At 46.1% G+C, this 19,552-nt stretch overlaps 2 protein-coding genes across 11 annotated transcripts in view; one reads left to right on the forward strand and one right to left on the reverse strand.

Annotated features, from left to right (window-relative positions):
* LOC135295108 (protein let-653-like) overlaps window positions 1-19,552 on the reverse strand; it is a 183,198-nt gene that overhangs the window by 100,716 nt on the left and 62,930 nt on the right. For 5 of the 7 annotated variants that reach the window (XR_010357157.1, XM_064411194.1, XM_064411196.1 and 2 more), the window contains one exon: window positions 16,204-16,358. The exons of 1 other annotated variant lie outside the window; for it this stretch is intronic. The gene's annotated coding sequence lies outside the window, so the exon portion shown is untranslated. The remainder of the gene's footprint in view (window positions 1-16,203; window positions 16,359-19,552) is intronic. One more of the 7 variants, XM_064411198.1, reaches the window with a different exon arrangement.
* The window catches only part of GRIK1 (glutamate ionotropic receptor kainate type subunit 1), a 102,333-nt gene that overhangs the window by 58,329 nt on the left and 24,452 nt on the right, over window positions 1-19,552 (forward strand). For 2 of the 4 annotated variants that reach the window (XM_064411187.1, XM_064411188.1), the window contains exons 5-12: window positions 3,223-3,276; window positions 4,170-4,343; window positions 7,261-7,404; window positions 14,189-14,296; window positions 14,971-15,015; window positions 17,562-17,675; window positions 18,647-18,850; window positions 19,231-19,454. In XM_064411187.1, the coding sequence (XP_064267257.1) occupies window positions 3,223-3,276; window positions 4,170-4,343; window positions 7,261-7,404; window positions 14,189-14,296; window positions 14,971-15,015; window positions 17,562-17,675; window positions 18,647-18,850; window positions 19,231-19,454 (1,067 nt within the window). The remainder of the gene's footprint in view (window positions 1-3,222; window positions 3,277-4,169; window positions 4,344-7,260; window positions 7,405-14,188; window positions 14,297-14,970; window positions 15,016-17,561; window positions 17,676-18,646; window positions 18,851-19,230; window positions 19,455-19,552) is intronic. The other 2 variants (XM_064411190.1, XM_064411189.1) reach the window with 1 other exon arrangement.

A 19,552-nucleotide genomic window follows, 5' to 3' on the forward strand; every position in this document is an offset into this window, starting at 1 on the left:
CACTTTGTGCTAACACTCCAGGAACAGTAATCTGAACACAGATTTTACTGCTAGGCAAACTCACCTCCCAGAAAGTACATCCCTGCTAACCTTAAATTACCTACTCCTTTCTTCACACCCCCAAAAGACATTTGAGGAAGTGTACTGTATATTTAATCAGGTTTAAGGCTCTCACAGAGCATCCTGTAAAGACGATGTGACAGACAACCAAAAGAATCATTAATTCAGTTCCTCCAGAAGGCAGAAAAACCAGGTGTCACTGAGGAGTGCATTCCTGGTACAGTAATAGACGTGAGAATAGAAAAGCTCAGCTCCTGACTGTGCTCCTTCCAGGAACCTGGCAGGTAGGCTGGAGCCCGCTCCCTCCTAAGAAAAGGCAGGATTAGCTGTGTTCCCACTTCCATGGGAGAAACACCAGTGGCACATCCCCCGAGTGCCCCTCTGTGGGTGAGAAGCAGGGATGGACTGGCCCTAGAAAACAGAGGGGTAATTAATTGGAAAATGAAATGCGTTTAATGGTCATGAAATTAAATAACTGCTCAAGTGAGGGAAATGCAGAGTGAAAGCAAGCACAGGATTTGGTGCAGTTCCCATTAATGCACTTGCTCATCATTCCAGTTCCAGCCCGCCTCGAAAGCAGACTGACAATGGATCTAAATGAGGCAGGGAGGTTTTTACAAGAAGAACAAATGCACGTTAGAGCTGGGATGTGATTCAAGCCAAGAGCAGGGCACCCAAAAGAGATTTTCAGACATAAGAGAGTATTTTTATCCAGTGTCTGTCAGCTCGCCATATATAATTTGACCACTGATACTTTCTTGGATTCACTTCATGGTTCATGACCCTCAGCTGAAAGGGCACAGCTGCAAAGGACCAGGCCCAGGCTCCTGATCTGGAATGGGTAATTAGAGATGGAAGTGTCTTTATCTCCCATTGTCCAACCATATCTGTTTGGCTGAAGAACAAGTGTTATACAGGGAAAGCTGGGCAGGAGACGTACAAGGAGAATATCGGAGGCTGATTTTCCTAGTTTACATTCATCTGAGTTCCACTGTAAGTAAAAGCTATTATTATTTAAATAGGACATTTGTATCAGGTGCATAATTATTTACATAATTACATGCAAAGTTATTTAAATAGCAATGTGCAATGAAACCTCATCCAGTTTCATGTGGGCAGGCACACAGACAGAGATGTTGCCTTCCCTCTCTCTCCTGGGCTGCTTCTCTCTTTCAGGTCACCTGCTCTGTGGGAAGCTTTGCCAGGTGCTTCAGGGGTGTCCCAGCCTGAAATCCATCCTTACTCTTACTGTCCTGCTCCTGGGAGCTGCTGGGAGCTGCTTTCCTGTGTCTGCTGTGCTGCTAACACTCAGCAGAAGAGCCCTGGAAATTCCTATTTACACTGGCAGGAGCATCCAGGGAATGAAGGCTTGGGAGTTATTGGCCTTTGGGATGTCCAGCACGACTCTCAGCATCCCTCTTGCTTTTGCTTTGACTTGATTCCACCTCCTGTTTATCTGCATCAGAGCATTAAATCATCCTTTGGTGTGAATTTTGCTTAGCAGCCATATTGCCCTTAAACATAAATTATTATTGCAAATTCTGTTTGATCTCAAATAAAAAGCCCCTATTTGGTATCTACTGCACATGTCACAGGCATGTCAAAGTGCTAAATAGCTTTTAGCTAATTCTCATCCTCAATGACTGAGAGAGGCGAGCACAACCAGTTGAGGCTGTTCTCATCATGGGCTTTGTTTCTGTTTGTCTTGGGGTTTGGAGGCTTTGTTTGTTTGTTTGGGCTTTTTTTTTTTTTTTTTGCCTAGTTTTGGAGTGGTTTTGCTTTAAAGAACAAACCTGTAGCGTGACTTCTGCAATGACTTCCCACTGGGCTCTTTCAGTGCAGTTCCAGCTCAGAGGAGATCTGCATCATAAAAATCCCATAAATTTGGCACCTCCTTCACAAAGCCACAGGAATCCAGTGGCTCCAGGGAGGGGGACTGAGTCCAGCCAGGTCAGCTGGGAAACACAGCACACAAAAGTTCCCCTGGGTGCAGCCCTGTATTGTTATCTGTGCATAAACAGGGCAGGAGCAGCAGCCTCCAGCTTATTCTACAGGTAATAAAAGAGCTCCAAGAAACAGAATAGAAGAGGATTAATAAAATCAGAAATAAAAAAGGCAATTTTGATGTGTAAATCCAGTGGAGCATTTCAATGAAATAGTTGCCTTCTGGCTTGATTTTTAGTGGCTGGAAATGGATCAGTTGTTTGCAATTAACACTGAGCTGCTTTTATTATCTGCTGCAGCTCAGAAAGTTCAGGGCTTTCTTTCTCCCTTTCTTTTTCTTTCTTTCTTTTCTTTTTTTTTTTTTTAAGGTGAGGAATCGACATAGACAATCCCTCAATGGATGTTCAGCGGCTTCTGCCAGCAAAGGGAATTTTGGCCAGCCAAATCCCTCTATTTCCCCTGCCTTTCAAACATCTATTCAGGCACTCCAAAACTGTCCTAAAAGGGTATTAAAACCAGATCCTTACAGTGCTGTGATCAGGACTGAGCAGGAGTTAACCCTGGTCTGTGTTGCTGTTGTGGCAATGAATTCCTCAGCACTTTCCCAGTTTATAATTCCTCCTCTTCCTCAGAAGATCCCAGAGAGGAAAGAATTCTGTCTGGCAAGATCACGGGGGCGTGGGGACAAGTGGAAGAAGGCTGCAGGGAGGCTGTTTCTTCCAAAGTTTCTTCCATCCCAGCTGTTTTGGCACCCTCCTGCTGACCCACATTCCCCAGTGGAACTTAGAGAAACTTCCTTCTTTCTGTTTTCCTCCTTTACTCCTGAGCCCTCAGCAGTGTCCCGTTCTCATCTGGCAGCAGAACACAAAAACCTGCCCCTAAGCACTTCTCTCTACCAACTGTGTTGTCTGCTAATAAATTCCTTTTCAGCACCCTCAGACTGCAGACTAAAGGATTTTTAAAATCAGCATCTCGTTATGCCTAGTAATTTTTCTTGTCTTGGAAGTTTCACAATCTTTAATCTCTTTCCTGAGCAGAGGTGATAAAGACATCATTTAAATACAACAGGATATTTTTGGCTCCTAAAGAAAAAAGTGGGGTTTATTGCCATCAAGCTCTCGTGACCTGTGGTGTGTTTAACCCTTGCTTTTCACAGGCACTGCAGCACACTGGGAGCTTTCAGAGTAAAGTACCTTCACCTTTCCCTCTCTTTCACAGATTCTCTCCATGGGAATGATGACAGAATACTACCACTACTTTTTTACAACACTGGTAAGGAACACTGTAAACATCTGGGGGGGAATTTCCTGTTTCAGAAAAGTCAGCTAAATTTCCCCCTTTTTCTAGGAGATCTTTGTTGCCTTTAGTCAAGACAATCCCTGGAGAATGGGTGCTAACGCTCCTTAGGAATATCAGGACCCACCTTGTCTTAAGAAAGCTGTTTGGCCCCATTTCTGGGGCTGGCTAACACTTTAATGCAGTGAAAATTAATTGCAGTATGCTGATTAACGAGAAACCATTAGTACAGATGGACCAGAGTGAAACAAAATAAAGGATGAAGCCTTTGCACTGCGGGCACTGCTGGTTCTTCACTGTTTAATTGTTTCATTTACTTATAAAACCACAAAACCACGAAAGGATAAAAGCACTCAGGAAATTTCATAACCAAAGTTTTCTTTGATGGCACAAACACAGCTCGGGAGGGTCCCACACAGTTCAGTCACCCCAGCTGCCCTGTAAATGCCAGGCTCTGGAGCACGTGGAGCCTGCGTGCACTGACATAGCCATGCCGCAGCCTGGCAGAGGTGCCTGGGGAGGCAGGGTGGGAAATTGGGATTCCTAAGCAGCCAAAGCACAGGGCACGCCTCGTCTCTTGGAATTTTCCTCCTCTCAGCTCAGAAAGAAGCTTGACACTGGCCAGCTAATTCCTCATGTCGGCCTGTCAGAGCTGCAGCACTGCTATAAATTCAATTGTGCAGGTTGCTTGCAAAGCAGTTCTGCTGTGGGGAATTGATCTTTTCATTCCCAAAAGCAGCTGTGTGGTATGTCACCCATGCACAGCTTTGGCTCAGTCAGGTTTCCAACGGGAGCCAGGGTGGGCAGGGGGCAAAGCCCCAAAACTTCCTTTAGAAACGGTTTTGTTTGTGTTCCTGCTGGTGCTCTAGGACCTGTTTGCACTGGACCTGGAGCCCTACAGGTACAGCGGGGTGAACATGACGGGCTTTCGGCTACTCAACGTCGAGAACCCGCACGTGTCGGCCGTGGTGGACAAGTGGTCCATGGAGCGGCTGCAGGCACCGCCCAAGCCCGACTCGGGGCTCCGCGATGGCACCATGACCGTGAGTGAGCTGCGGGGACACAGGGACAGACAGACACTGCCAGGGGGCACAGGGACAGACAGACACTGCCAGGGGGCACAGGGACAGCGAGGGAGCTGCCACGCTGCCAGGGGTGGCACAGGGACAATGTCCCAGCACGGTGCCATCGTTCATCTCACTGCTGCTGAAAACTGAAATGCTGCCCTGCTTCTCCCGTCACTTTCTGCACTGTGCAGCGGGAAACGCAGCAAAAATGGGACTTCCCAAGCAGGTGCAGGATTTGTAGCCTGCAGGGATAGATCCCACGTGTGTGGGAAGGGAGTAGCATTTTTAAATGGGTGAAGTGCCCTTTCTCTTCATTTCCATCTCTACAGAAGCTGTGGCTTTTGAGACATAATTTAAAGATAGATGAGAGGTATCATTAAGCCAGGGAATCAGGATTCCTCCCAAGACTCCCCCAAAGAGGAAAGGAAAGAATAGGAATAATTACAGAGACAACATGACTCCATTCAGTTTGGCAGGGTGAAGGGTTGCAGTATGAGATAATGTATCTCATGGACTGAGTGGAGCTCGAAGCGATAAGAAATAGACTTTATTGCAGATGATTGCAGGGAAAATTTGGAAATGTCTTAACATCCTGAGGAGAAATGCATTTAGTGTGCTGTCCCTGGCATTGCACACACTGGTGCTGCTTTGGGCAGTGTCACCATGCTCACTCATACCCAAAGCAGGGAGAAAGCTGTCCCTGGGAATTCCTGATGGGAATCCACACAGAAATGCCCCTATACAACACTGGGAAAAGCAAAGTTTTCACCACTCATCTGCTCTCCCTGCTGTCCCTGACTCTTGTGCTCTCCTTTCCATCTTCATAATCTCAGTGTCCTTGCCTCTCCCTCCTTGCTGGGACCATTTCAGTATTCCCAGCAGGTTCTATTATTGCCCAGTTTGATGGAGGGCTGCACCACTGCTGCATTTCATTTGACAATAAGGCTGTGACAGGCGGCAGAGTGCACGGAGATCAGGACTGTACATCCTGTTATTAACTCAGGATTTATCCCTTCTGGTTCCTGCTCTGCTGTTTGCCCTGAAAGCAGCTTGTGGGAAGTCAGCAGGGCACAAGCAAGACAGTTCTGAGTTCACGTCCTGCTGGATGCCCAAACTGCACCCAGAGGCACAGCTGGTCTAATGAGATCTCTGGCTTTCTTTGCAGTGGCTTAAGCAGCACACAAAAATGAGAAAAACAAGTTCCAGGACTGACTCTGAGTCTCTTTCTCCTGACATAAAAGCACAGAAGTCAGGTTGAGGTGCTTGGCTTTGGAAAATGAGGTGATCTGGTGCACCCTACAGCCCTAAACAGAGCCACAGTGAGGGGAGAAGTGACAAGCCAAGGGTGGTGGCAAAGCTCCCTGCTGCCACACCAAAGAGGGACAGTGACAAGTGGCACAAGGACGGGGCAGAGCAGTGCTGCAGACACTGTGTGGTCAGGGCAAAGCATCAGCACTGTCAGACAGAGCAGAGCAAGGACAGAGGGGCTTTCTCACCAAGCATCTCCTCCCAGGGCCTGGGACACAGGCAGAGCCAGTAAAATCCAACCCTGAGCGCCCAGCCCATGTAAAAACTGAGGTCTGCTGACACTGATGGGAATATTTCCATTGGTTTTGAGGGATTTGGGGTCAGCCCTTGATGCCCTGAGAGTGCTTGGAGCAATGTCTGCTGTGAGACATTCGCAGTGAGAACAGCTGGTATTGTCTCCTCCTGCTTGACTCATCACTCACAATGTTTTCTGATCTCACAATTTGCTCCCATTGTGGAACATTATTTTGGGCAGATTCTGACAAGCACATCAAGACCAATTCCTCCTCTGTGCTATCTTAAGATTAGTCCTTAAATTCAGCTACACTTGAGCAAAACCCTCCAATACTGGTAACACTGATGCTGTTATTACTCAAGTAAATGGCACAGACAAAGAATCAAATGTATTAATTTCCCAGAGGAATTGCATGGAAAAGAAACAGAAAACTGATCAGCTCTGTAGTTCCTATAAAGGACTCCATTTTCTCATCTGCAGAATTGCTGCCTTTTCTCCTTCAGGCCCCGGCTTAATTATTCATTAGGTTTACCTGGAAGGTAATTTGTGCAGCTTCATTAAGGGAGACACAGCCATTCCCCCCTCACTGTGAGAGCACTGAAACCCACTGCAGGTGAGGGTGAGACTTTTCTGAGGTGACAAAGTGGGACAGAGAGTGTGATATCACTTTGAGGCCATGTCTTTAAACCCACAAACCCACTCTCAAAAGAAACAAGATGCACAAAGGGCACACAGTAATTTTGGTATCTGAATATATGGGGTAATATTCAAGGATCCAAGGGCTGTAGTGGGAAGTTAGATGTGTGAGTCCAAGTTAATCCCCCCAAAGCACACCTCCAAAGGACATTTCCCCTCTCTCTAGGACACCATTGCACACATTTGTGCCAAAAGCCAGGATCCTGGAGGGCAGTGGGCCCTTGGAGGCAGCAGAGACCTGGGCAGTGGGATGTGTTCCAGGTGATCAGTGGGACTGGCTTCCCTGCAAAGCAGAGCCAGCCTGTCCTGTTGGGAAGGAAGCAATCCCACAAGTGCCATGAGAAGAGTTGCTCATACACCTGGGACTTCTTAGAACCCCTCTCCAGCCTGCCTGGGACCCCTGACCTCCCTGTCTCTGTAGCTACCCAGCGTAGTTTCCCTCCCAGTGCTGAAATGAAGAACTGGATTTGGCTGCTCCTCAGGGCTCCAAGGCGAGACCAGGAGAGGTTTTTCCCTGCGAGGAGCCCCGGGCAGGGCTGGCGGCGGCGGGGGCAGGCAGTAACCGAGGGCTGAGTTTGTGCAGAGCAGCGGGCAGTAACTCGGGCTGTATTTGTGCAGAGCAATGGGCAGTAACTCAGGGCTGTGTCTGTGCAGACGGAAGCAGCGCTGATGTACGACGCCGTGTACATGGTGGCCGTGGCCTCCCAGCGAGCGGCCCAGATGACCGTGAGCTCCCTGCAGTGCCACCGCCACAAGCCCTGGCGCTTCGGGCCCAGGTTCATGAACCTCATCAAAGAGGCAAGTGCAGAACCCCTCCTTCCTTCCTTCCTTCCTTCCTTCCTTCCTTCCTTCCTTCCTTCCTTCCTTCCTTCCTTCCTTCCTTCCTTCCTTCCTTCCTTCCTTCCTTCCTTCCTTCCTTCCTTCCTTCCTTCCTTCCTTCCTTCCTTCCTTCCTTCCTTCCTTCCTTCCTTCCTTCCTTCCTTCCTTCCTTCCTTCCTTCCTTCCTTCCTTCCTTCCTTCCTTCCTTCCTTCCTTCCTTCCTTCCTTCCTTCCTTCCTTCCTTCCTTCCTTCCTTCCTTCCTTCCTTCCTTCCTTCCTTCCTTCCTTCCTTCCTTCCTTCCTTCCTTCCTTCCTTCCTTCCTTCCTTCCTTCCTTCCTTCCTTCCTTCCTTCCTTCCTTCCTTCCTTCCTTCCTTCCTTCCTTCCTTCCTTCCTTCCTTCCTTCCTTCCTTCCTTCCTTCCTTCCTTCCTTCCTTCCTTCCTTCCTCACAAGGTTTTTTATTTGGTTAATGTTTGTTGTGGATGTCAATGATTTCTAAAAATGTGAGGTAACTACAACAGTTGCTCTGGAAATGAAAAGAAAAGTGAGCCAGTAGCTCTGTCCTTGCTTTGCTGTGTAATTCCAATTGTTTTGCAGATTGTTTGATCAGGGATCAATATCTAGAAAACATTGTGGCCAGTGTTTCTAAAGAAGGAAATTGCTTCCTGAAGCAATGCTCTATCTTACAAGAACCCATGACTGATCTTGATGCAGAGATGTCCTAAAAGAACACATTTTAGTTGAAATGCCTTCCCTGTTTCAAAAGTCACAGTTTTATTTTGATTTTCAAATGGAAGCCTTTCCTTTAGGGAAGCATGGAAATGAAAATTGGAATTTAGGTAGAGCGTCCCACTTATGTTTTACCTTTTGCCCACCTCAATCCCTGCATTTGAAGAGTAATTATAATGAAATTGAAAGTTAACAAAAGACTTTGTATCAGTGCATGCCCCTGCAGTGATGCCCTCCTTATTTTTGGGGGATGCTGAGTATAAAACTAAGGGCTCCTGAAGCCTAAACCAGAATACTTTGCCCAAGAGTAGCAGATGTACCCCAGCAGATCAGTTCAAAGCCTGAACAGTGACACAGCTCTCATTTATCATGGACAAGCAGCTTCACTTGCATGGAGTGAGATATGGGGGCTAATTACTGATGGCCTTGCAAACAGAGTCTCTCATGGTCAGTGAAACACTGGTTTAAATACTCCGAGAGTCTTGTCTGCCTGTGGCTGATGTAGCCAAAAAAAGGTGATTGTTAAAAGCGGAGGATAAGGTTTAATAAGACCATACTGCATTTTCTGTAAAGCCTAAATCATGAGTTGGAAACAAATAGCAAATACATTTGGACCCCAGATCATGTTAGGGTCTGCCTTGTTCAACAGGGACAGAGGGACTTTATAATTAGGAATCAGTGAATAGGTGTGGAGAAAACAAAGTCAAGGAGGCAGGGCGATAGCTGGGGCCCACATGGGTAGGATTTAATTGTCCTGGTTTTTGATGTGGTACTGACATTCTGTGAAGGCATTTTACAGACTGATCTAAAGACAAATATTCGGTACTCCAGTCTAAATAAACCAGTTTCAGACAAAGAATTTGCCTGCAGTGATTCCTGCAGATGCTGGAGTTAACAAGTGCTTCAATGGCTCCCTGGTGAGTTTTTGCATTTTATTTTGGTGGTGAAAAGAACTGAGGTCACCTCATTTGCTTTGTGGGCCAGCGCTATGAAATGTCTGAGATCAGGGCTCTGCAACAGCCCATTAAGGAGTTTTTAATGAGAAGTAAGTCCTTGTCAGAAGCTGTGTCTCTCAGTGACCCGGTGCCATTCACAGCTGAAGGATGTTCTAATCTCGAGCCCTTCTGGAGGCATTTGCAGGGAGTGCCCCTTACCCCTGCTCAGGAATAGGAGGTTGTTGTCTGTCTGCAGAGGGGGAGCAGGGACAGAAAGGATGATCCCACCATTTCTGAAGGAAAAATGGGGGTAAACATGAAATATGTTTATAACCAAATGATCCAGTTCTGCTCATGTCCCCTCTAAAGCATAAGGCCCCAGATTATGATTGTTTTTCAATTATCACCAAAACCAGTGTGAGCTCTCCTTGTTCAAATCCAGCCACAATTAAAAGAACAACTGTAGAGAGAGGGATAGAGATGCAGACTGGATCCTGAGTGACTGTTAAATGCCCTCAAGCAGAATCACAGAGAAAGATCTCAGAGACTGAAAGAGATCTGAAGAGATTTCAGTTGCTGCTGTGTTCCTGAGGAGATCCATGCCAAGCACTGTGACCAGGAGGGAGAGCCATCCATCTGCATTCAGTACTGGAAGGAGAAGGGACTGGAGGTTTCTCCTTACAGTAAAAGTAGAAATTTAAATTATGACAGAAGGGAAAGCAATCCATCTGCAGAGGTATCCATCAGTTTGTTGTGCTTCTGACTGGCAGCAGCTCCAAACGCGGGAGCACAACGAATCTTGTAAGAGAACAGAACATTTCTGTTGTTTAATGGTCTTTGATCACTCCCAGAGCCAGCATGTCAGTGTTTTCCGGGGACTCTAACCCTGCAGAGTGGAACACATAAGAAGGAGACAGCAGTACATGAGCCTGATGCCAGAAGAACCAGGCAGTCTCCCCTGCTCTCTGTGGGGCAGCACTGAAATCTTTGTGCAGTGACTGGGGAAAGATGACAATGTTTTGCTCCAAACCATGAAATAAACTCTCTTCTGCTGCATCTTTTTCATTGCATTTTAGCACTGAGCCAGTGGCAGGGTCTGGGGGTGCTGGCTGGATTTATTCTCTGGGCTCTGGTGCTGCAATATTCAGTTACACCAAATTGAAGCAGCTGTTTACTTTGGTAGGGCTTCCCCCACCAGATAATTTAATAGTAACACTTGATTCACTCCCACTAAAACAATCTTTTCTTTTTGTTTCACTTTTCATAAACTTTACTTCTCGTCCATGAAGTGCATTTCTGCTATGAGCCTATTACTGGCTGTTACTTTGACCTGAAAACTCTTAATTAGGAGAGCAAACAAAACAACTGCCTGACCTGCATCCCATGGTGCTTTATTAGAAAATAAAGCTCAGCTTCCCGAGAAGACAATGAGGCTGAGGGCAATGTCAATAGGCATTCTTACTCTGAAATCAAATTTCAAGTGGAAAAACACTTATTTATGGAATTATCTATGCCCAGATTGCAAAGTAATTTCAGGATTGCATGCTGGGAATAAATACATATTGAATTGATGAAAATTGATAAAAAATTATCTGCCAGGGTACTGGCACTGTGATATCCAAAATCAAAACAAGCTGTTTGACAAAAAGATTACATATATTTTCTTCCATTCTGTTTTCAGCTCATTAAATGTTTCCTGGGCAGTAGATATGTTTATAAAAACCAAGCAAGAACCATTACAAATTGACTTTATCTGAATATATGGAGGATGTTTTGATATTTGCTACACAGAACATTTTTCCAGGACATATTTAATATATCCAGGCTTACTCAAACACAATGCACAATTTTCCATGTTCACAGTCCAATATAATCCCACCCCTCCAGCCGTGGAAAATGAACCTTTCTGCCTCTCACTGCATTTCCATTCCAGTGCTGCTCAGGGAAAGGCCAGGGCTTTTCCTGGACCTCTTCCAAGTGAAGAGGCTGTGGAGCATCATAATTCTCAGTTTATCTCCACAGATAAAGCCCTGTGCTGGCGAGTGCTGAAATTCTCTTTATTCCATCAGTTATGCCAGATTTGGAGCAGGATAATGGCCAAGTCATACCCTAACTCACTGAATTCCATAATCCTGGGGGATCTCTGGTAATAAGAGGATTAATTGTGAGAGCTGACAAGTTGATGTGTGGCTCATCACACACGATTTCCACCCCAAGGAGAAGCAATATCACTGTCACTTCAATCTGGCAGCTCTCTCTGCAATTCCAATAAAGCAGGGGCTTCCCAAAGGAAAGAAAACCAAAGGAAAATTAAACTGGTCTTGGTCAGTAGCATTTTGGTTATTATTTATTAATTATTCATTATTGTAGTGGTATTGTTATTTATGGCCTTGGGGAGTTTTGTTACATAAGAGAGACCTGAGGTATTCTGAGTATTGTAGGTTTAGGTGCTCCTAGGTTTTTGAATTTTTCATTCAAGTGTCACGTACCATCAAAGCCCTCATCAGAAATTTGGGAATATCGGTTCCTTCACCCCTGCGGTTAATTACAAATGTACATTAAATCAATAACTGATGTTCATTTTGCCTAGGAACTTCTGATAATAAATGCACAGATTAGAAGCCCAAGAATTATATATATATATATAAAATGGGTCAAAATAACCTCAGGACAAAACAGAGCAGGAAGGAAAATATTCTTCTCTCCAACTAGACTTCACTCCAGCTTCTGAGTGTACTCCTCCACAAGGAACAGTCCAGTGAGTGATTTCTGACCAAACTCCCATTAAAGCCAGGGAAAAACCCAGATTGCTTGCCTTTAGGGAAAAGTCTCCAAATTTTCAAGTTCCACTTAAAGAGCAAGAGAAGGGGAAAAGAGAGAGAACAAAAATGCAGTTCTGTTCTACAAAATAAATAATTGAATCTGGTCTGTTTGGGGGATTTCTCAAGTCAGTTTGGACACTGCTCCCAGGGATGCACAGGGTGGGATTGTTTGGTGTCTGTGCAGGGCCAGGCTGGGTGATCCCTTGGGATCCCTTCCCCCTCAGGATATTCCAGGAGTCTCTGATAAGTCTGGAAGCAGCTGAACTGATTGATCCTGGGATTGAACTGTTGATTGGCTCTGGCTGGAATGGAGGCTGCTGCATTGATCCAAGATGGTGACGTGGGAATTGATACAGACCCTGTGATGGCTGGGAATGGATAAAACCCCTCTGGAGCGTTTGACCTTGGAGGCTGAGTCAGCTCTGTTCTCCTGTTGCTGCAATTTCCCATCAATCTATTGATAGGGGTTGTAATTGGAGTATTTAACCCCAGAGTGCAGCCTGTGCTTTCCCCACAACCCTCATCTTTTCCAGCAGTGAAAGCAGCCAGTTCCACAGTGAAAGCAGGCAGTTCCACAGTGAAAGCAGGCAGTTCCACAGGGAAAGCAGGCACTTCCACAGCTCTCACTAGGTTGCTTTGTGTATTTTGGCCGTTGCAGTGCCTACCAGCCTCTGAAGGTGGCTGAAGTTGTGTGTGTAACCTGTTCTGCCCACTCCCTTCTCAAGGCTTAGTAAGAAAGGGTCTGAGCAGCTGCACAGTGATGCTCTTTGATCAATTACCTGATCAGGCTCCAATTCAGCTTTTATTATGTCCTGTAACACTCAATATGTCACCAGAAACATAAAACTTGCTATAAATCCTGTGTGAAAGCATGAAATCCCATCCCTGTAATACACACAGATGCAGCTCCTGGCTTTTCTGGAGGAAGGAAGGAAGTTCTGCTTCATTACAGCTTGTTAATTAGCAAGAACTCTGCATATGATGCTTTCTCTGTTTTGGTTTAGAAGCAATAAAATAAAATTCAGAAATTAAATTCAGAATTTAGATGGTATCTGAAGCGTGTTCTTCACCATTAGGATTTAGAAATCCCATCAGCATTTAACCTTTCTGAGAAACACTCCCTGAAACTCCCGAGAAACTGATCTCTAAAGAGCAGATTTTATAAAATGTTCCAGCTTTATGAAAAAGAGATGGGGGCACATCAGAGGAGTAAAAACACAGGCTGGAAAAAGGGATGTTAGAGATTGAAATTCATCCATATGTGTCCATATTCATCCATATGCTATCTTGATTATACAATTAATAAATAACCCTGCAAGAGTTTCACTGTTTACAGCAGAGACTTGTGTGTACTCCCAAGTCACTAAGATGGAAAATCTCACAGCAAATTTGTTGCACTAATGCTTTTCCATTCTTATGTTACTTAAGTATGTATCAAAGTCTTGCTGTTCCCACAAATTCCAAATGCACCAGATCTGTCTGAGACATGTGGTGAGAACTCCCCAGCATCCGAGATTAAACCCTGCAGATCCAGGGCTGGAATTCAGATTAAACAGGGAGGGGGGACACCAGTCTGTAAGTGTGGTTTTTAATGCAGCTTTACTTCTGTCCTCTGTCTCCAATAAATTAAATGAGGCAAGGAACGATGTGTGGTGGAGAAGCTTGTAATTTAAAATTATATGGCTGACACACACGAAGGAACAATGCCATCATTTATCGTCAGCTCTCCTCATATCTCTGACAAATTTAATCTAATGGGGGGCCTCCCAAAAATAGATTATCAAGATTGTCTGCACTTTTAAACCCATCACTTTGTTTTATGGATAAGCACCGGCTCTGGGGACAAAATGGGGAAGGAGGGAGATCTCATTTCAAGGCAGGCAGGCTGGCTGGGAGGCTCACAAGGTACAGGAGACTGAAACTGTAGTGAATTCTTGTGCAGTGCACCACTGCCCTGGCTCTGGGCACGTGCAATTCTCCCTTTCTCTTTGGCCAGTCTACATTTTTTTATTAGTACCAGACATATGTAAATCAATCTGTGTAAACTGTCACAGACTTGTGCTTGGTTGCAAAATGCGAAATGTATCAGAAAGAAACTAAACACAAAAAAGGGGGTTTTGTCAGAGTAGCAAAGCCACATATGCTTAAAAGCCCCCAGATTTGGAAGCGATTCGACGCTGTGGTGTATTTAAATGACAATTATCATTAACAGCTCTTGCTGTGGGTTCAGAGTGGCTGCTGCTGGGTGCCACAGGCAGGGTGTGTTTGTGTCCCCAGGCACGGTGGGAGGGCCTGACCGGGCGCATCACCTTCAACAAAACCGACGGGCTCAGGAAGGACTTCGACCTGGACATCATCAGCCTCAAGGAGGAAGGCACGGAAAAGGTAGGCAGGTCTTTGGTAAAAAAACATGACCAAGGGTTAATCTGGCAAGGGCATGGTTCCTCAGCTTGAATCTCCTGTGAGTGGCGTAAAAAACCCCCACCATTCTCAATTGATTTGAGTCAGAGTTAAAGCAGAGCTGCTAAGATTGGGGTTTTATTGTGCAGTGCATTTCGAGGTATGGGAGAGGAATGTGGGGCAGGCAATACTTATCTAATGGAAAGAATCATCTTAAGTGCACCTCGTTTTCAATTCTTGCCACTGCAACTGTGGATGGTAAATTCATATCTAGAGATAGATCAATTCATATAGCAGCGCACAGATAAATGTGACATGAGGGAGAGAGGAAAGAAGGTACTTGAGTAATAACCTCCACAAAGTGGAGCTGCTGAGAATTGTCCAGGTTCCTGAGGCTGGATTTGTTCTCCTTCCCTTTTGTCAGCCCTCAGCCCGATGTGGGCTGCCCTGGGGGTGGCAGCTGCGGTGTCCCAAACCCCAGCACAGGTGGCAGCAGCTCCCGGGGCTGCTGGCCCTTGCTCTGCGTGCTGGCTCAGCTCTGGGTGGTAATTGCTGATGGGTTAATGGAGAATTTAACTGTAATTGCTCCCACACAGCTCTCCAGACAGCTTCTCTTTTCATTTTTAATGAAGCACTCTGTTTATTTTCCCTCTACCAAGGCTGCTGGCGAGGGTTCTAATCATTTGTATAAAGTGTGGAAGAAGGTTTGTACACAGACAGGTGATGCCAAAACCCTCTGGGCTGGGTCTTCACACTCAGCCTTTGGGTTTTAATGGTGACTCTCCAATTGCAGTTTAGAGACAACAGTCTCTCTGAAAGCAGGAATTTTCCTGGTAGGATAACTTTTTCTCCACTTGAGACATTGTAATTGCAAAGACTAAAAAGATCTTGGCAGGATTCAGCTTTTTCACCAAAATCAGGGGAGTTTAACAATTATTTTACTTCTTGGAGCTTTACTTTTCCCATCTTTAAGTAAAGGCCCCTGCTGCAGCAAAACCAGTCCTTTTCTCCCGTGCCATCCTTCCTGATTCACCTAAAATGTACAGGGTAAAATGACACCATTTTGGATGTGTATTGGCATCAGCTCAAAGTCTGGTTTAATGTGCAGGGTTGGGGGCGTTTTTCCCCTCACAAACCTCTCAGTGCTGGCAGCGTTCGAGCATTATTGCCTCAAAATTTGGATGAGTGTGTTATTAGCTCCTTACAGAAAATAATAGAGATGATTAAGTGGGTGCTGTCATTCACTAACATATGGAAATTGGGACTAAGCTTGTTTATAAAAGATGTAAATTACCCCAGGAATCTCATCCCTCTTTGAACATAAGGTGCTTAAAACACAAAAGTGGGATTTGGAGACCAGCTCCACGCACTGCTTCCCACAGGACTTACAACCCCTGGTTGCTGTTCTATGAGGAGAAGATAAAAACTAAGTCTGAAGTGTTCTGCAGTCATGAGACAGAAACTTTTTATAGTGCTTAGAATTGTATTTTGCCCATGGTGCACACAGATCTCATTACTCCACACCCCCTCCCCGTCTTGCACAGTGTAGAAAGGTTTTGGGGTTGTGCTGTTTTTGTGAGAATAGACCAGTGTAAAACACCCTCCACAACCCCTCCTGTGTTATCATGGAGCACATGCATCCTTAATAACCCAGTTTAATCTCCAGGCTGAGGCAGCAAGGCCCTCTCCCCCCCTTCCTGGGGAGTAGATCATCCCCTGACATGCAGAAGCAATCTCCCCTTGGACTGCAGGCATCTCGTGTTCTGCTGAGCTGATTTAAACCAAATCACAGTTGGTTCAGAGCTCAGGCTCACTGGGGAGGGCACATGGCACCTCTCACACTTGTCACTAAACTGCAAAACATCCCCTGAACTCCCCCAGTGGCGTCCTACCTCGGTCTGATCCTTCCTCCTCCCTCGGGCCCCTCCAGCAGGGCTGTCCTGCGGTGCTGTCCCTTTGCCCGGACGTGCAGTGCTCTCCTGGTGTGTTCTGTGTGCTCTGTGACTCTGCTGCTCCTGGGTCTCATGGCTGTCCTCCTCTTTCCCTGCTGCCAGCCAACAAACACATTCCAAGTCAGTAACAGTGAGCAGAAGGGCTCACACACCCTGGTGCAAATCCAGGGACGCTGAATGTTTACTGTATTCCTGGCTCAGGCTGCCATAATAGCCAGCATTTTATCTCCTTTGTAAATCTGTGCACTTTCCAGATCAGCTTCCCAAACCTGATCTAGTTTTGGAAACAAAGGGAATGACTGACAAATGCTTGGCATAAACTTTTTTTTTTTAATGGCATGGTTGTCCCCATTAAGAATATGGAAAAAATAGTTTGTGAGGGGCAAAAGCAGTGGCACCTGGGAACACAAACCCTGAGTTTGCTTGAAATGGTTGTGCTCTCCACAATGGCCAGCATAAATCAAACTGCCTGAGGCAGCTCCTCCCCTGGAGCTCCTCACATCAGCCCTCAGCCAGGCTGGGCATGAAAATCCAAAGGCAAAAATGCTGGAGATGCTTCCAGCCTGCATTTAAGTTGGGTAAATATTGATGTGGAGAAATAACATGGTTATAATTTCTGCCCCCACAGCATAAATCCAGATCCACTGAAATGACAAATATCTTCCCTGGAGGCTTTGGATTGGGCAGTAAATACTGGAAGTTTTCACTGTCTCCAGGGCTGGAAAGGAATTTGCCTTTGGCCACTGATGTTTGCTGAGCAAATACTGCTCGGGGTGTGAAATGTACCACCTTGATAGCTCTGGCACATCCAAGAGTCCAGGAATGACAGAATAATCTTTGCTAAACCTGCTGAAGGCACAGGGCAAGTGAAAGGCCAGTGCATCCATCAGCCAGTTCCAATGTAGCCATTCAGGCTTTTAACCTGTTCTATCAGAAGAGAGAGGTCTTGCCACATGTCTCAGCTCCACCATTGACAAATTTTTTTTAAAAAACCCCATAAAAATAGACATTTTACTTTTTTTATTTTAGCAGGGAACAAAGCCAGAATGTTCCACTCCATTAGCCAGCTGACCACCCCAGCAGTGCACTGCCAAGCCTCATACTCTCAGTGCTCCAGGGTTTGCACTTGTGCATTTTGCAGTCATTGCCCGGGGTTTCTGAATCAGCCCATGGTGCTGCTGTTTCTCTGAGCTGCTGCTGCCCTCCTTCAGCGCTCGGTCCCTTCCTGAGTGACCCCTGAGCCAGTGCTCTGGGGGTTAGGGATTAGGGCAGCCTCTCACCCGCTCTCCTCTGTGCAGATTGGGGTCTGGAACTCCTACAGTGGCCTTAACATGACGGACAGCAACAAGGACCGGTCCACCAACATCACGGACTCCTTGGCCAACCGCACGCTCATCGTCACCACCATTCTGGTAAGGCTCAGCATCCACACACACACGCACGTGAGATTGAGTCCAAAACACCACACTGCCCTGGAAGACTCCCAGAACCTCTGCCTCCAAAATTGTTCCCCCTTCTCCAGCATTTCAGACGAGCCCTGCGCACTTTTCCTTCCAGAAGAAGGGACACACACAAACGCTCAGCTTTGCAGTCACTGCTCATACATCCTTAGTTTTACTGGAAATGAGACAAAGAGGGCTGAAGGGAAGTGCTAAACAGCAGACAGACAGATTGAGTCATTGTGCTTACTGCGAGGAATGGAAAAGGTTTAACTGGGTATTCGGGAGCTGCTCTGCCTTGTGCTCTCTACACACCCAGTAATGTCACATTTTTTCAACTGCTCTGCCTGGTTCCTCAGGAGGAGGGAGAGAGCTCAAAGGCTCCTTCTACACTACGTGTCTATTGCCACATGAAACTACTTGCCCAGATCTTCTTCTATCCAAAATCCTGTAAAAGGGAAAGCAAAAACATACTTTGCAATCTGCCTTTGCTGTTCTCCATTCCCTCTTCGCTCCATTTGAAGATTTTTCTCAGTAAAGACTTATTTTTCACATAATATAAAATGTTAGCTTCCCCTTACTGTTTTTTTTTTAATGTTATTTAGGATCCTCTGTCCTTCAGTATCCCTTCCTGTCCCTTGGGGTGGGACAATGCAGGGCCCAGACCTCAGGTCTGTGTTTGGAGCTGCTGGGCACAACGGGAATTAAAGCTCCTGGGAGCCACAAATGGTCCATTCCACTGAAAATTAGGGCCCTTATGCTCCTCACTAATTCATTCAGTGAGTTTGTTAACACACCTAGAAGAGCTTTTAATGCACACAGTAAATTGCTGGTTCCCATGTACTTGCAATCCCTTTGGAAAATATTAGCATCATGTAGAGAAAGTGATGTAATCCGAGCCAGGCTCACACCTCTCACTGCCTGTCTGCTGTGTTTTCCTGCAGGAAGATCCCTATGTGATGTACAAGAAGTCTGACAAGCCCCTGTATGGCAATGACAGGTTCGAGGGGTACTGCCTGGACCTGCTAAAGGAGCTGTCAAACATTTTAGGCTTCATCTATGAGGTCAAACTCGTTTCTGACGGCAAATACGGAGCCCAGAATGACAAGGGAGAGTGGAATGGGATGGTCAAGGAACTCATAGATCATGTAAGACTGAACCCTTCTTCTCTCTCTGTTCTCCTTTCACCTGGGGTATTTTATATCTGAAATCTTGGCTGTGGTTTTCACCTGCTAGGGCCACTGCTGTGTCTGTTTTGCCACCCCTCAGAGTAGGAATGTCTGAATGAGCAGTTTGCAGGTGTTGGGGGGAAATGTCCATCAGTGGCCATGTCCCAGATGTCCCCCTGCCTTGTTAAGAGAGGAAACGGAATGTCAGACCCCCACCCAAAATATCCTAGAAATGCTAAATTTTGTTCAATTTGAGCCAAAATTGGTTTAATTTTTAATACTCAGGAAAGAAATGGAGGGAATTGCAGTGGGTTTGGTGAACATGAAGGAGATGAGTGCTCTCCCTTTTGTGTTTGCAGAAAGCTGACCTGGCTGTTGCTCCTCTCACCATTACCTATGTCAGAGAGAAAGTGATTGATTTCTCCAAGCCCTTCATGACACTGGGAATCAGCATCTTGTACCGGAAGCCCAACGGGACCAACCCCGGCGTTTTCTCCTTTTTAAACCCTCTCTCTCCAGATATTTGGATGTATGTTCTCCTGGCCTGCCTTGGAGTCAGCTGTGTCCTCTTTGTCATTGCCAGGTAAGGCCAGCACAGAGTTTTGGATGCACCCACAGCCTCTCCCCTCACAGGTGTTGGCTGGGCTCTGGAGTACCATCCTAAGGGGCTTATCCAGTCCT

Source organism: Passer domesticus, chromosome 2 (genome assembly GCF_036417665.1).
Source record: "Passer domesticus isolate bPasDom1 chromosome 2, bPasDom1.hap1, whole genome shotgun sequence".
NCBI classification, from domain to species: Eukaryota; Metazoa; Chordata; class Aves; order Passeriformes; family Passeridae; genus Passer; species Passer domesticus.